The 18,089-nt window shown below is 41.0% G+C and overlaps 1 protein-coding gene across 2 annotated transcripts; it reads left to right on the forward strand.

Annotated features, from left to right (window-relative positions):
- Nucleotides 1–381: 381 nt before the first annotated feature.
- On the forward strand, nucleotides 382–17,960 carry ano5a (anoctamin 5a). Of its 2 annotated transcripts, XM_079568050.1 has the most exons (20): nucleotides 382–652; nucleotides 2,883–2,950; nucleotides 6,754–6,861; nucleotides 8,307–8,375; nucleotides 9,698–9,982; nucleotides 10,578–10,691; nucleotides 10,817–10,932; nucleotides 10,997–11,131; nucleotides 11,218–11,323; nucleotides 11,392–11,452; nucleotides 11,749–11,900; nucleotides 12,439–12,513; nucleotides 13,079–13,307; nucleotides 13,393–13,571; nucleotides 13,653–13,750; nucleotides 13,834–13,964; nucleotides 15,174–15,379; nucleotides 16,262–16,461; nucleotides 16,556–16,661; nucleotides 16,739–17,960. In XM_079568050.1, exons 1-20 carry the CDS (start codon nucleotides 586–588, stop codon nucleotides 16,967–16,969), a joined length of 2,736 nt encoding a protein of 911 aa, XP_079424176.1. In that variant the 5' UTR covers nucleotides 382–585; the 3' UTR covers nucleotides 16,970–17,960. The 2 variants fall into 2 exon arrangements, with proteins under 2 accessions (XP_079424176.1, XP_079424177.1); XM_079568051.1 differs by lacking the exons at nucleotides 382–652; nucleotides 2,883–2,950 and adding an exon at nucleotides 6,073–6,214.
- The last annotated feature ends 129 nt before the right edge of the window (nucleotides 17,961–18,089 follow it).

Raw genomic sequence — 18,089 nt, forward strand, 5'->3', positions numbered from 1 at the left:
CTGGGTGTAAACAAAGTCTAAACCATAAAACACACAGATGACTAAAGCATCAAATAGACTCTAATATCTCTAATAAATTCAATAAAGTGTAAATTGGCAGATGGCCCTGATTATCTCCTGTGCCATCAAAGGCTACACCACAGTTTGAGAACCATATTTGTTGTGGGTTAAGAGGAAAAGCAGAGGACACGAAACTTTTCACAAGGCTTTCCCCACATCTATGCAGAACCAGCCAGTGATGTCGGACGCTCGAGGCCACACATATTTTTAGTCGCACAGTAGCGCCGCAGACCCTGTTCTTGTCGCTTTCGGGCACTGACTATTGGCTTGCGGCGCAGAGCCACTCCCCCCTCCTCCCTCCTCTCCCCTCTGCTCCTGGGCTGCGCTGCTGCTGGTGCGATGCGCCACTGAACGGCAGAGGGGCGCGAGAGGGCACGCTGCTGAGTGGAGCTGCTGTGCGTTGGCCAGGGGAGTTTGTTTGTGCGCCACACGGGGCTTGCAGTTCAAGGGGGAAAGGCGGGTCCTGGCTTGGGGGAAAAAAATCCGGGTTTACTTCTACGTGAGGCCCCCCCTCAGACACGGAGCATGCATCGACTCTCGGGGAAACGAGGAGACGGTCTGATTGAGATGAGCCCAACAGAGTCATTCAATGGTGGGTAAACTCTTAACGACAAGGCATTGTATCTGACTGAGATTTCTTTGGGCTAAAGTTCATTCCTACTTGAAATGATGACATGTTTTTGAATAAATCATGCCAAATAGGTTTGTTAGACGTTTCTCTGAACTATAACTTAATTTAACTTGATTATTTTACTCTTGTCAGCTTTAAAAGGTCACACCAATCTTTTGACTCCTTGTTCTTACTCTGACTCCCTCAATAAACTGTGGGAACCAATGTAAACAGACAACCAAGGCTCCGTCTAAAAATAGACTTCTGTCATACTCTGCCTGGACCGACTATCCCTGCAAATGTGAAACTAAGCTACTTTTCTGTGGAGCTACTTTTGCTCCCTATAAGTCCTAGTAGTGACTCTTTTTTGGCAGTGCACAGGCAGCTGGCTGGTTGACTGGAAAGACTTGGTCACACACAGACAGTCACTGAGTTCACCGCCACTAAACCCTATATTACAGTTTCAATTATAATGTCACCTTTAAACAAACGGACTGACTGCTTGTGCTGTTTTGGCATTACAGAAGAACTTGGATGGAGATAGAATTACCTTTCATCTTCGCTGACTCACGGAAGTAATTGAGTAGTCCAGTGCTTTTTTGAGGGAACCAAATGCTGTACAGTAAAGTGTGCTGCTGCCCCGGGATTGTCGGTGTATTGATTGCAGAATAATGCCTGTGCACTGTGTTGTTTTCCATCTTTGTTACATTTTTAATGAGTCTCTAGAATCAATGTGAAGCTTGATTGACAATAGAGTCCAGTATTGTTTTCAAGTGTGGAGCCATAAGCGATGAATAATCCTGTTACAAAAGCGCACTGTTCTCCCTAAGTCCACTTTGCACATGGTGTGATACCTGAAGTAAATGGTTGATATGATGCAAAAGATAAATAGGGAACAGAAATGAGAGGGGAAAAACATAGAGACGTAACAAAAAATAAGTGATTTTTTTGTGTGTGTTAAACAAGCAAACAGACATTGATTAGAAGCAGTGCAATTCTTCATGCATTTTGAGCTTTGGGTTACACTACATCCATCTCTAAATAGGTTTCTGGGTGTGGAACCAAGCAACAAACTCAATGACTACTTCCTGCTTCTCATGAGAAACTTTGAAATATCTTGAAGTGAAACTATTTCCATTTACACCGTTTGGAGAGTTGTACCAATATGGAAAATGTCGTGTGTCTGACTGTAGCAGCTGCTGTATAAACATTTTTGAAAAAGCCTTGTGGCATTTCTGAGATCAGCTGCTCTGCCTTGAACAAAGATGTGACTGTGGAGGATATAAACAGGGAAAACTCAAGCCGCTCATGCTTAGCTATTTGGGTATTTTTCAGTACTTCAGTGTAAGGATATAGGAGTAGTATAATATATACAATATTTGAACTGGAATCCATGACTTTTGTTTGTATGTAGCTGAAGATAACACGTCGGAATAAACAAAGAGTATTGTCGGAAATGCAAGAAACCTTTGATTATATGGTTCTCAACTGCGGGGTCCAATTGGGTCAAACTGCTAAATGTGAATATTGGTTGAAGGTAACTGGTATAATTGGAAGTCAGGGACAGGGGGTGAAAGTATTAGGGGAAAACAAAATTAGATGACTGTAATCAGGGTCATGTTTGTGTTTCATTTTGGGCAGTCATACTTTCTTGGGTGCGTTATAGTTATAGTGGGCTCATTACAGGGCAGCAGCGGTTCAGAGGTCAGTGTAAGCAAACGCATGTTGGGTTCAGGCTAAATATAACATAGCAGGCACCATCAATTATCATCTGTTTTCAGCTCAGAATCCCTTATCATTTCATTTAGACATGTAGGCTGTGGAGACTGTAAAGTAAAAGAGTTTTGGGAGCTTATCTTGTCCTGTGCCCTTCCATTTGTTTAATATGTAAATGCTCTTCTTATAATCCCTTGTTTGACTGTAGTTCAAGCTCTCACACGAGCTCACACTCTAAATATACAGTATACATTTCTTATTCTCTCTAATGCTTTCTTCATTCACAGAGAGATCCCGTTAAGTCATGCTTTTTTGTGAGTCAGTGTGCCACAAAAAGCAGCACAAATATAGAGCACATAGCTGACTGTCTATCACTGTTCCATCTAAAACAGCCCTTTCCTTTGCCGCTTGTTTTCCAAAGTAGCTACGTCCTGTTATTTTGGATCTAATTATCAAGAAACGTACTCACACTTGTTTTGTTGATGCTGTTTTGTAGATGATGTGAATGGCTACCCACAGCATTCAGGCTCAGACATGGGGTCCTTCCAGCACGACAGAGAAGAGGTACGTTTCAGCTCATTATAGCTGATTATCCAGCTTATTTATTCGCTCATCTGTATCCTATGTAATGTATTATTTAACTGTATTAACATATTAATTTCATCATGTAATCCACATTTAAAAGAACTAATTCCTCATGTAAGAATCTAATTTCATAGTTGTTATCAGTGAAAGCAAAACCATTGCACGTTTGTTTGAACTGGGTTAGCCCAATTTGCCTGATATCTGTACTTCCTTTTTCCAATGCCATGGGAGCTTTTCATCCCATGTGTCATAAAATCATTAAATTACCCTACACAACATACACTGATGATCAGACAGTGAATTTACTCTGTTACAGGAGAGTAAGAGAAGTGATACCTTAAAGATGCACTATGCAACTTTTTCATTGAGAAAAAAAAGTTGATATTTGACCTTGTGACCCAGCCGCTGTATGAGTGGTCAGCATGGTGCCTTTACTTTTCGATCACGGTGGTCTCTACAACACTCCAGGATCAATTGTTTTATAGGTTTTCTGGTGAGAGGGTCCGTCAGCAACGAAAACCTTCCAAAGAAATTATCCTGGCGCGTCCGAGAGACCACTGTGATGGAAAGTAAAGGCGGCATGATGACCACTCATACAACCGCTGAGTCACTACAAAGTCAAATGCGCACAAATATCAACTTTTTTGTTTTGCATAAAAAGTTGCATAGTGCACCTTTAACCATTCATCTGTCCCAAGCCCATTTGATCCATAGCGACCTTACCCGATCATCCTGTAAAAATAATGTTTGCAATTAATGACCTCCATCCCTCCTGTTGGTTCAGTATTGTTCCCTCCATTAAATCCTTTAGGTACTGACTGCTGCCGACTGTGAGAACACCCCCTGAGGCTGCAATATGTATGCAATGTGATTGAATGTTGAGAGAGACTATAATGATGACCTCGTCTTCAATAATATGTAGCTTACAGTCACAATAGAGCCAAATTATTTTACATTCTCATACATTCTGATGTTATGTTGTTACCTCTGAGGCCAAAACTTTCAGTAGTTATTGAAACACTGTATGATATATACCAGTCAGTAGCAGGTTATGTCAGAAAGAGATAATTCTGCCATTCACTCCCCTGTCAGAATATCCATCATTTGTTTATAGATCATTCACAGATCAGACGTTTAATACAGCAATGTTCTGAGTGCTAATAGCTCTGAGTTGGTGGTGCTCAGAATACGAATGAAAAACTCAAGGTTATCATGAGACAGAAATGGTTGGGAACCATCGCACTAAAGGACCAGGACAGATTAAACGCATAAACACTGTCCAAAATAGCGACTACTACACCAGATAAACCTATTTCCCCTTTATTTTTCTTCCTGCACTCACTTTGAAACATCACACTCGAAGTCCTCTGTACCTCCTGACGTATTTGTTGACACGTGCGAGTCCCTGGCCGGCAGCATGGCCTCGCTGGCTCCCTCTGACCATAGCGACAGCCCACAGCGTGACAACCCCACCTTAGACCGTATCAGTACTTTGACGGGGGTAAGGTGCCAGTCCTCGACACAGGAGCATGCCACTGTGCCGCTGTGTGTTTGACAGAAGAGCTAGTGCCTGAATTAGTCGTTTGTGGTGGTATAAAATAGATATGATACTCTTTATTATGTTTGTTTGGATATTATGTAGTTCAGTTTGAAGTGTTACCGCTATGATGTAGGGCTTTGGTTTTCCCCTCATTGTTCACTCGGTTCCTCCACAGATCTCGAGAAAGCGCGCCCTGTTCCTGAAGTTTCGCGCCCGGGTATGGCATGGTAAAACAGGCTTGTTTTTGTGATGCATCCTTTGTCAGTCGGCGTTTGCTTTTTGGCTTGTTTTTGTCGAGTGAGAGAGAATACATGTAGATGCATCATCCTAAAAGTGGGAAAGGCTTTTCTGCCTGCTGAGTTCACACCTGTGATTATTCTCCGCTTGACTACTTGAAAGTGTTGGCCTGGTTTGCAAAAATAATTAGAAGGTTAACACTTGTGCACGGACCTGCAAATGGATTACAGAGCACATGATCCCACTGGTTAGCCTTGCCACAATTATAAAAGGATAATTTTTTACACCTTTTGTTATTGTTGCCTTCCTATAGGGCTGGGTACCATCAAACGATTACCATTATTCTTCTGTTTTATGGTTGTACATCGCAAATAGTTAAGTATGGGCATAGAAAGTTAGAGGTATTGTAAACCATGTATCGTTAAAGTACTGGTATTGAGAAACATGTAACTGTATCCAGCCCTACTCCTGTATTGGGCCTGGTTACATATACACATTATCTATCTATTTAAATATTTAGCTTGATATATTTATGTGCTTTCAATATCCATTTGTTGTCAAAGTAAAAATCGGAAACCAAAAAGGAAACGGAGCTAAACCATGCTGACTAAGGGGATGAAGTTTCTCACAGTATGACGCTGTACTGCTTTGGATGATATTACCTATAACAGTATGTTTGAAATACTATGGAAGTCCTACTAAAATACACAGGTCTTTTCTTCACTCCCCTCCCACTTTTTTATAAGGAGATACAGATGTTGAAACGCCCAGTAGTTATGGCTGTGTTGGTAAAATGTATAGTCCCATTTACCAGATTCACAGAGGAAGGGCCTGGTCACCGCAGATGCACTGAATCCATATGACGGATCTGTAATTATAGAAAATTAGAGAGTTTCTTTTAAAGTTAAGGGCCCACCCTATTGCTGCCAATGTGAACAAGGATGTAAAAAGGTTACACACACACACACACAAAATGTATTTTTGAATAGATGAATGATACAAGTCTATGCAGCATATTTTGTATGTTGACCTTGCGTGACAAAGTGTTTGTCCATTGAACTGATTACCTTGACGAGCTGACGTAGTTATCAGGCTTTGCGACAAGACTTCCATCTCTTCATTGTTTTTTTTCATTTTAATATCACATGGCCCTCTTGTACTTGATGTAAATGTAATTGGATCAGGGTCCGCGTTTCTTGCAGATGCTGTATATTGTAGCAAGTGAGCTGGCTGGAGCTCCTGTCCTGTTTGCGGATGCCATTTGTACGGATCATCCTTTCCCTTTCTGGTGTCCTCCCTGGAGAACAAACCAGAGTCGTGTTCTGGACAGGGCATCTCTAGTGGACAGGGCTCACATCAGTGCAGGGAGAGAATAACAGAGGCGGGGCAGGCGAGAAAGGCACATTAGCTCAGCATCCGGCCTCTCTGCTGCTGCATCATTAGATTTGCAGGACTTGGCAATGGAGGTAAAGTGCTAGTGTTTCCTGTGCTGCTGGACAAGCTAACTTGAGTGGGATTTGTAGTTCAGTTCAAACAATAGTGTAGGCTTCTGTGGGCAGCTAATGCATTGGTGTGCTGAGATACTGAGGTGCATGGAAAGAGGTATTTATAGCTTTCTGAACAGCTGAGCCTGACCAGAGAGCAGCCAGCATCGGTTTGCTTTCCCTTGTGGCATTCCTGTGCTGTAGCTCCAAGGCTAGCATTGCAGTAGCTTCCAGATTGTTCTTCAATTGTCTGTAGCTGCTAATTTGATTATTTGCCACTCATTACCCTAAAAGGATGTTCAAATTGACTTTAGAGCATACAGACTATTCAAGCCGCCTTCCTTCATCTCACTCACTACCTATCTAAACAAGTTTTCTTTCAATTTATGAAACAACACCTGAATGTGAATGCATTGTTGTGTCTCATATTAATAAGAGTGGTGTGTAACTCATACATGAACAAATGTTTTTGCTCCAAAAACCAATTGAAATGTGCATGTGTTTTGTTGTGTTTTTTATAGATTGACAAACATCAGCAGAGCAAAGATTCCATATTCTTTCGCGATGGAGTTCGACGGATTGATTTCGTCTTGTCCTATGTTGAAGATAATGAAGATGCAAGAAAACTGGTAAGAAACAACATTTTAATGTATTGTTCAATGTGTGCCGTTAAGCACAATAGACAACTAGCGAATCTGACACTAAAGGATGTCCTCAAGTCTGTGTCAGCAGCGAAGCCTGAATGTCAAAACACAGATAAACGGCGACATGTTTGTCTAATCTGGTGTGGGACATGTCACTTCACTCACTCAAAATCCCTTTAGCCTTATTCAAGTGCACTGTATTTCCATACAAATGACGCCTGTTTGTAAAATGGGGCCTTTGCTTTGAGTCATAGCGCTGTGTTTGATAGTTGGCTGTTAGCTTTCACATGTCGGTGCGATGAGGACCTTTGAGATGCAGTGTCAGGGCCGGGGCTTGTCATTGAGTCAACATGCGACCTCTGACCTGGTCAGATACACTCATGTTTTCCACTGGGTGAGCAAGAGCAGACAAGAGTTCCTGAGCTTTTATCACATCCTAGACAGATTGTAATTCCTCAGAAATCTGTGTAAGATGGGATACATTTTAGTTTGTTTTAGGATTTAGGATCATACTTTAATACTTTAATACTTTAAAACATTTAATTTTAAAGCATTTGATTATTGATTGCACATTTCATTAACAAAATATTCACAGTTTCATAGGAAAAGCCCAACAGTTTATAACCGGGATCTCTTAAGCCCTTTCTTGGTCGCTTGATAAGTCACATTTTAGATACATTTTCTTTGGTGCTGAACATTATGTACAGAATCTGCAAACATTTAGCTTCATTAAGTAGAATAGGAGGAGTATTTTTGTTGAAATAGGATAATAAGACAAGCTTCTTGGATGCATAAGGAGCTCTTTGTCACTTTTGTTTCAGAAAAGTGAAAAGATTGGAGATTCCTGGCTTACAATGTGTAGTTAATACAAGTGCTTTGTCTTTCAGGTCACAAGTGTGCTCTGATAACATTATGATGCGATTAATCGCAATTAATAAAATTAATTGTGATTAATTATGTTTACCATTAATGCGAGTAATCCCAAATAATTTTGACAACTCTAGTTTGTTTATATTAAAGGGACTAGACGGAGTTTAATAATGTTCAACTTATGTATTTTCCACCTCTTACTTGCACCAGCAATGTCCTAATGTGTAGAATGAGCCCAGACCTATTCACCACAGCTGCCGCTAAAATCCTGCACTGTCATTCAAAAATATCAACTCTCTCCATCCTCATGCACGAGCTTAAAGGAACAGGCCACCGTTTTTCCATGCTGAGATATGTTCTTACCTGAGCTTAGATGAGTTGATTACGTACCTGTCTGGTCTTTGTGCGTGTGCTCAGTCACGCAAAAAGACCAAAGGTGTTGTTAGCATTTGGCCTCTCCCAGCATACTCCCATGGCTCCAAACGGGGGTGAAGTTGGAAGCGACCACGCTCTTCCACAGGCACGCACAAAGATCTCTAAAGCATTGTTTTTCTTTGTAGGAGAGAAGAGCTGTCTTTGAGGCCAATCTAAGAAATGCTGGCTTGGAGCTGGAGACTGAAGACAAATCAGTAAGATTCCCAATCCATATGCTTCACACATCCAGTATGCTCGCTGTCACCTGATTCAAACATTTATTTCAATTATACTAGATAATACTAGAATAATAGATCTTTGTACTGTATTATGATTGTATACAATAAAAAAGTCTGTTTAATCAAAACTACAGTCAATCAATAGTTTTACTTCATTCATAAATAATCTGTCATCAATCTACAAATGTAATACAACTGAACTACAAATCGTATCCAGCTGGGACTCAGTAACACTATGTGCACAAAGAATGGGATCAGCTGACAGTCTGAAGTTCTTAAGGAACAGGTTATTCCATGAATGAATTTCTTCTTCCCTGATGACACAAGCATATTCCAAGATGACCATGAAAGCATTTAGCAGGCTCACATTGTGAAAGAGTGGTTCAGGGAGCATGAGACATGATTTACACACATGGATTGGCAGCCACAGAGTCCAGGAGCCCGATCTTGTGCAACAAAACGGAGAAGATACCGTGACATTTTGCGCTCAGTAGGAGCGCACTTTGTGATCTTGCCACTCCAGACTTAGCACATTTAAGTGGGTGGAGACACACACATTTCCCTCCAACCAGGTCGACTCCGCGTCCAGGAGAGTGGTTGTGTGGGGTAAACATGTGTTTTTGTTTTGCTTCGCGTTCACGCCAAGCGCGGGCTGATCAGCGCCACAGCGGACGCTGTTGCTCTTTTTCTCTCGAGACGTGAACATCGTTTAGCTCACGATGGGGTAAATAAAGTTTTTAGTTTGACCTGTGAGAGCCTAAGGCTTAAGAAAGAACGCAAGACAGCGCAATGTAAACGAGGAAGTGAATGTCAGCCGTGTTTCCATCAGTGCAGTCACCTCCTCTTGTGACGCTCCCTCACAGGTGGCGGAGGCGAATGGCACATATAGCACCGCTACTCGGAAAATAATTTGCCAAGAGCCTGCGCCGCCCCGTGCGCCACCACAAGATCTGGCCCCAGATCTTAACCCCAGTGAGAATCTTTAGGATGTGCTGGGGGATTTAAATGTGATGATTCGCCTTTAACACTAGCCTTGTACAGCATTTCAGAACATTACACTGTACAGAACATTCACCTAAGAATAAAGAAAAACTGTCTGAGTTCCACATCTACAGTATACTAAACCTAAACTAAATCAGTTTTTAAGTTATTCTAAACAAAGACCAAAAACATGCATGTACCACATTTTGATAAGCACTGTTGCAGTAAAGTTTTACAGTATTAGATTAATGCTGAATCGCTCCATGTTTTGTGCTCTTCAGATTTGTTCTAACGTTGTGCATTTCTTTTCTTAATAGGAGTCAGAAGATGGAAAAACGTATTTTGTAAAGATTCATGCTCCGTGGGAGGCATTAGCCACCTACGCAGATGTGCTGAAAATCAAGGCTCCATTCAAGGCCAACGACATCCCGGAGAACAGGGAGATGCCCATGGGCTGGCTGGCCACGCCCATCCGCCTCCCAGAAGACATCATGCACCCCGAGCCCGACTACTTCACTGCCACATTCAACAAAAATAAATCAGACTTCTTTCTTATCGATGACAAGGACACATTCTTCCCTCCTTCAACCCGCAACAGGATAGTAAGACATAATTCAGTCTTGTTTTGCTCTGGTCGCTTGCCTGTGATTCGAGATTATGCAATATCCAAAATGCAATATCCCATAGCAAACAATAATAACACTGAAACCAATAAGCAGACGGTCATGGTATGGCGGATAGGTGTTACTTGTCTGACTATGTCAAAAACAAAACTGGTTTGTGGCAATTCATGGAAATGAGTGACCCCATCCTAATATGTTGCGTCTATGACATTCTCAAATTTGACATCCCAACTTTAGAGGAAGTTTTTACAACTGCATAATGAATATCCACATATGCAACACCTTATTGATTGTGTTTTTGATAGAGATTGTGTCCATAGATTTGCCACATTAAACTAGCTTTCTATCCTTTCATCTGAACCTTTTGTTTCATGTGGATTGACCCAGTTATTGCAGGTAATAATCATAATCATTTACCTGGTTTGTGATCATAATTATCATAAACAAGGTAAAAACCCACAAGGCAAATTTCTTCTGATTGCGCATTAAATAACATTAAATAATATACGGTTATTTTATCAGGTGAACACGTTCTATTATTAAAAATATTTACTTTCATTCACTGTTTCTGCAGGTTTATTACATCATGTCTCGGTGTTCGTACATCCAGGATTGTGAACGTGATAAAATAGGGATCAAAAGGTTACTGAACAACGGCACCTACACCGCTGCCTTTCCACTACATGATGTAAGTGCTTTTTAGGTATTTTTGCTTCATTGTGTCAGGATAGATGTCTCGCTGGAACAGAAGTAACAACATGTTCTTGTAACTTGATCCAATGCGCTGAAGTGATTGTTCATCTCTCTGTACAGTGTAGATACTGGAAAAGCTCAAGTTATTCCAACTGCGAAAGTGATAGATACAAACTCTACAGACACTGGGCCAGATTCTTATGTTTCTTTAAGGAGCAGCCCATCAACCTCATACGGTAAGAATCCATCAGAACGAAACATGTGTAAAATTGTGTTATAACCACATTTTATGTTTCAAAGGAAATATTATGGAGAGAAGATAGGTCTTTATTTTGCGTGGCTGGGCTTCTACACGGAGATGCTGTTGTTTGCTGCAGTTGTGGGCACCATTTGTTTTGTTTATGGGTTGTTGACCTACGAGGAGAATGAGTGGAGGTTAGTTTGACAGAAATGAAGAAAGAATTATATTTGTTGTTTTCATTGAGATATTCAGTTTGTAACCATTAAAATCTTTCTTTCAGTAAGGAGATTTGTGACGAGAAGATTGGAGGCAACATTGTCATGTGTCCACTTTGTGACAGAAAGTGTGGTTACTGGAAACTCAGTAAAATATGTAATTCCTCATGGGTGAGAACTCTGCAGTTTTTCTCCAAATAAGTGTGCTCATGTAAGCTTAACTACCTTGTTCTTTTCAGCAATCACATCTTTTTGACAATGTGGGAACCGTATTTTTTGCCATCTTCATGGGGATATGGGGTAAGTTCTTCTGTTGTAGAGTTGGAGCACCCCCTACTGGTAAATAGAAGTAACTTCAATGAATCTTATAATAAAGTAAAAAAGTTAATATTTCTCTTCAAACACAACACACTTTTCCATAGTCATGAGATGAATAATTATTCATACTTGCATTAATTAAAATGCAGCATGTCATTAAGTGAACTATATTACTCATGTATTGAAATGATCAGTTGACTGAGTGGGACTTGAGGTGAGGTGCTCCTTTGTGTCTGAGTGTGTGTCACAGCTCTTACGTAAGTTGTATTTGCACATAGTGACCCTGTTCCTTGAGTTCTGGAAGCGTCGTCAGGCTCGTCTGGAGTACGAGTGGGACCTGGTGGACTTTGAGGAGGAGCAGCAGAAGCTGCAGCTGCGGCCTGAGTACGAGACCAAGTGCAGCGAGCGCAAACTCAACGTCATTACTCAGGTCTGGGACAGTTTTCTAAAAAGTGCTACTTTCAGCAATGCCTTTGGTCGACATGAATTCAAAAAGAGTTACAGTATGTTGACTTGTCGCAGTCATTAATTAGTCAAGTTCTGTACTTAAATCAAGTGTCTTGGAAGGAGTTTGAAGGAGACGAGGGCTTGTTAAAAGTAGATGCTTTAATTTGCTTTTAATCTTCAGGAAATGGAGTTGGTTCTTAACAGGATTACCCCGAGTCTAATGGGGAAACTGTTAATTTGCTGGGTGACTGTACTATTTTGGGTAAGGCAATGCCACTCCAGACAGTCATGTTTTGTGGCTTTGTGGTGTGTATGACAGATGTTACTGGAAAGACGCAGAGGGTCAGAAGTAAATCCAGCAGAAAAGATCTGCTTTACATGAATCTTAGACTTTGGGTTATTATTGCTATTTTGGGAAAAAATTTACTTATCTTGTATTTCAAGTAACCTGGGCCTCAAGGTGCTGTCTTTTCAGGACACTTTCATTGGTTCACTGACTTCATGCTTTGCTTATGATGTAGGAGGTGGAGCCTTACTTACCCTTAACAAGCAAGTGTGCACGCACGTGTCTGTCTGGAGCCACAGTCCTGTTCTGGGTGAGCATCACGTTTTTGATATTTCAGTAGAAACTGTGGTTCTCAATTGGAGGGTTTTGGTCTACATTTTTTGCAATCAGGATGTTCAGTGTAGCACAGTACACAGCACTTTACAGGTCCTAAAGGATAGGAAAATACAACAGTGCTTATGACAATGGTATTATATGATGGACAAACTTGGACTCAAACTCAGTTAAATATTGGTGTAAATACACAGACCACTTGGGAACCACTGCTCTGCATTTCACCAGTTATGTGCTTTGTTATGCCCACTTTCATTCTGTGAGCCTCTGCAGCATGCCAATTTAAAACCAGCCTATTAAATATGCTTCATGATTTGCATTACACAGTCGCACCATAAAGTTTGTGTATACCTACATTTTACCTATGCTCAGGTGGTGGCATAAGCCTTATGTTTTCAATGTGTTGTCAGCATCTGGCTTTCATAAATGATAAAATGTCACAGGTTCTTATGGGCGACAGTGAAGCTGTGTGTTGAATTTGCTGTGTTGTATTTTGCGGTGCCCTTGTCTTCCATGTTTTCACTGTCATGTCTGTTCTGAAGCTTACTTTGATCATTGCCTGCATCGTGGGTGTGATTGCATATCGCCTGGCCGTGTACGCAGCCTTCGCCAGCATCATGAAAGACAGTGCCACCAGTCACCTTCATGTGGTCGGCCCCTACATCACCCCACAGCTGGCCACCTCTGTCACCGCATCCTGTATCAACTTTATCATCATCATGATCCTCAATTTTATGTATGAGAGAGTGGCTATTTGGATCACTGACTTGGGTAAGGGTCAGAACATTAGGCCATGTACCAAAGTTTTGTTTGAATACTTTTTTTTTTAACCTGTATTTATGATTAATCATGACAGAAGTCCCAAAGACACATCTGGAGTATGAGAACAAGCTGACAATGAAGATGTTCCTCTTCCAATTTGTCAACTACTACTCCTCTTGCTTCTACGTGGCGTTCTTCAAGGGCAAGTTTGTTGGCTATCCCGGGAATTATGCTTATTTTTTCGGGTCACTGAGCAAGCTAAGAAACGAAGAGGTAGAGTTACTTTTTGTTAACTGTTTTAAAGTATTTTGTTTTTATTCTAACACATAATTGTGCTCGTTCCTCTGCTTCCAGTGTGATCCCGGTGGTTGTTTGATTGAGCTCACGACACAGCTGGTGATTGTCATGACTGGAAAGCAGGTGTGGGGCAACATCCAGGAGGCTTTGGTGCCGTACGTATCTTACTGTTCGTTACTCTGTTAAGTTCATAGGTATTTTTTGTATTGTCTAATGTGATTTATTGTAATGTGTGAAGGTGGTTGATGAACTGGTGGGGCAGCCGGAAAGCTCGCTGTCATCCAGAGAGTCTGTACAGTCGCTGGGAGCAGGACCATGATCTGCAACCCTTTGGGCAGCTGGGGCTCTTTGATGAATACCTGGAAATGGGTAAACATAACCAAATACGGCATGTGATATTTTACATTTCAAACCCGCATTAAACTTTGTGAGGCCAAAATAGTAATTTCCAACTGCGCATATACAAGAATCACATGCATTTCTGACATGTTTGTAGAGGTTTAAACTACAGGGGGCACAGATTTTGCTCATAATGACATCCCAGGAAGAGACAGGTTATTGTGTTTTTTGCATATATTGTACAACCTAGTAAATAATTGCAGCTTATACAATATTGTCATTGTGACCATTCAAATTATAATTATGACTTGATAGATTCATTTTTGATCGCACGTGAGAAATTCAATTAATCACGGTTAATTTTTCTCTATTAATTATATTCATTTTTAATACTTGTCCAACATGAAACACTTAAAGCATTATTGGTTATTGATTCCACATTTCATACACCAAATATTCACAGTTTCACAATTATGGGAAAAGCCCAACAGTTTATAACCGGGATCTCTTCAGCCCTTTCTTGGTCGGTCGCCCAAGGTATTATAAATCACATTTTAGATACATTTCTTTGATGCTGAACATTTTGGACAGAATCTGCAAACTTTTAGGTTCGTAAAGTAGAGTAGGAGGACAAAATTAAAATAATTTGTGTTGAAATAGGATAATTAGACAAGCCGTTTTGATGCATAAGGAGCTCTTTGTCGCTTATGTTTTTAATAAAAGTACCTCATCATGTGAAAAGATTGGAGACTCCTGGCTTACAATATATAGTGCTTTGTCTTTCAGGTCATGTGTGGCTCAGATACAGAAGTGTGTTTGGTCAAAACATATGATGCGATTAATTGTGATTAATTATGTTTTCGATTGATCACGATTAATTCTGACAGCGCTAGGTTTGATTGGAATTAATCTTGCAACCCATATACGTAATCACAAACAGTTGCATTAAAGAATTTGATCAAGTAGCATGATCTATTACTTGCAACTAGTCAATATTTTTGCTTTAACGTACAAGGACAAATATACTGGTTATATAATTTCAAAATCGCTAAATGAATGTTGACCTCTGTGGCAAATGAGAAAGTCCTAGGTTTGATTGTCGCAGGTACATTTTTACGTGTGTAGATGCATTATGCTTTTTGTTTTTTTCCTTTGCCATGAAACAAGACATTTTACAAACCTAATTTTGGTGAATATTCTTTTCAGTTTGGTAGTATTCTTTCTGCTCATGATTTGCAGTGATCCAGTTTGGCTTCATCACACTGTTCGTGGCCTCCTTCCCCCTGGCGCCACTGTTGGCGCTCATCAACAACATCATTGAGGTTCGAGTGGACGCCTGGAAACTCACCACTCAGTTCAGACGTCCAGTGGCAGCCAAGGCCCACTGCATCGGGGCCTGGGAGGAAATCCTCAACGCGATGGCTGTTCTCTCTGTGGTCACTAATGTAAGGGGTCTCTCTGCTCTTTCTGCATCTACAGTCTAAATAATGAATGAAAGGTCAGCGATGGGCCGAGGCCGTTTGGACACAGTGGGTTCAGGACACACAGGGCGGGATCTTGTGTCTCAAAACGCAGACAATAGTGTGACATTTTGCGCTCAGTAGAAGCGCACTTTGTGATCTTGCCACTCCAGACTTGGCGCATTTAAGTGGGTGGAGACACACATTTTCCTCCAACCAAATCGACTCAGCGACCAATAGAGGGGTTGTGGGGGAGTGGGGGGTGACCATGTGTGTTTGTTTTGTTTCGCATTCACGCCAAGCTCGGACCAATCCGACTCACGATGGGGTAGATAAAGTTTTTAGTTTGACCTGTGAGAGCGTAAGGCTTAAGAAAGAACGCAAGGCAGCACAATGTAAACGAGGAAATGAATGTCACCTCCTCTTGTGACACCCCCTCACAAATGGCGGAGGTGAATAGCTCAAATAGCTCCACCACTCAGAAAATAATTCGCTAAGAGCCTGCGCCCCTCCGTGCGCCACCACAAGATCTGGCCCCAAGTATTCATAACCCTCTGATTTCAGGCTGATACAGAAAATTTTTTTTCTGTTCCTTCAAGGCTTATGTAGAGGCAGTAACTGTGTCATGGGCAATGAACGTAATTGTATTACTTCTGGGTAATCAGTAACTGACAGTGTTATGTGGACTTATTATAGCTTATTGTTTGCTGTATTGCACATTACCCATAAACTAGATCTATCAGAATTGTAATATGGGACGAGATAATTCTAGTTTCGGCTTTCAGTCCCTCTTCGATTTTGTTATGCAGAAGGAAAAAAGACAAATCTGATTCAAATTAAAAACAAAAGTCTACTTCTTTGCTCCAGGCTTTCATCGTGGCCTTCACATCTGATATGATTCCTCGGCTGGTCTACATGTACGCCTACCAGCCTGACGGCGAGATGAACATGAAGGGCTACATCAACAACAGCCTGTCTGTGTTCAACATCTCAGAGTTTCCTGCAGAAAGTCGACCTGAGGATGGAGAAAATCCCATTTGGTTCAACGGCTCCGTAACTACCTGCAGGTACTGTCCACATGACAGCTTTTACATACTGCATATACTTAAAGATATTTTATAGTTCACTGATGTTTCATGAGTGCTCATGTCTTTTAAACAGATACCGTGATTATCGCTATCCCTCTGGCCATGTGAAAGAGTACTTCCACACTATGCAGTTCTGGCACATATTGGCTGCTAAGCTGGCATTCATCATTATCATGGAGGTAATGGAAATGTGCATGGTGTTTTATAACGCTACCATAAACACAAAGAGTCATTTGTTACTACTTGTTCCCTGCAGCACGTCGTGTTCATGGTGAAGTTTATCGTGGCTCGTCTGATCTCTGATGTTCCTTCTGAAGTGAGGGCACGTGTAAAGAGAGAGAGATATTTGGTCCAAGAGTATCTCCACAACTATGAAGTAGAACAACTGAAAATGCAGCTCCAAAAACACGACCACGATGAGTGCACGTGCTCCCCGATGATATATCCAACAATCCCTGGTCATGAAGTGCTATCAGATCGTCTCTAGCCCTGGATGAGCTGGAGGGACAAGACGGGGCTATGATCCTGTGGAGAGACCTGCTGAAGTTTATTAAGACGATTTACCATCAATTCACACAGTAGTAACCTTGACAACTACAGATATTGCCTTAGTCACATTCTGCTTGTTGTAAAAAGACGCACACAGCTCAGACTGTCCCTGCATGCTGATACCAAAGACCACTTGAAACTTCAACCTAAATGCTGATTTTCTCTGCTTTAATTATGTTATTACTGTCATGGACAATACAGCAGTTTACTGTAAGACAAATTACACTGTTGAAGCCATACACTTTATAAAATCACTATTTATTTTTTACTACAAAAACAAGTTGCCTTAAAATATAATTTAATGATCTTGATTATTGTTTATCAAGAAGATGTTACTCAAAGTTAACTCTTTTGCTTATTGTTAACTGTAGATTTCTACTGCTGTAAGAAAAATGTATGATAAAAATACCATGTCAAGTAGCTTTATTTGAAGAAGTGTGTCGCTGCAGCTAATGTGAACAAAAGGACGGTTGGTCCTGTGATGGCCAGTTTAGCAGCATCTGTTGCATGCTATAATGCTACGATTGGCAATGAAAGAGTAATTAAAAAACTAATGTGCCTCAATTTAACTATATGCTGTTAAGACATACGTGCTCTCAAATACAGAATGAGTTTATACAATGGTATCGCTGAATTGGTCTGAAGACCTGGTTCTGTTTATTTTTGCACAAAGCACTTGACTCTTGAGGATGCAGCTGTGTGAACCATTTGTGCAGATGAATCACACTTTCAGTTGTAAGTGATTTCCTTTTTTTTCTTTTTTAGAGATATATTGTTTTTTACATCTTTTTTTCTCCAAATATATAAAGGGTATTAATGTGCATCGAATAGACCAGTGGTTCCCAACCTGGGGGGCGCCTGGGATTGCAGGGGGGCCGAGAGCTTTGCCTGGTCAGAGAATCAGGTCATAAATGATATTATTTGAACAAAATTAACTACAGCACGCGCAGGGGGGGCTTCAAAGACAAAAGGTTGGGAACCACTGGAATAGACAACCCATCTCTGATAAGGAAATCCTTGTCGTATTTCCTGCATCTTGCATATTGTACTCAAAAATG

This window comes from Gobius niger (genome assembly GCF_951799975.1).
Source record: "Gobius niger genome assembly, chromosome: 12".
NCBI lineage: Eukaryota > Metazoa > Chordata > Actinopteri > Gobiiformes > Gobiidae > Gobius > Gobius niger.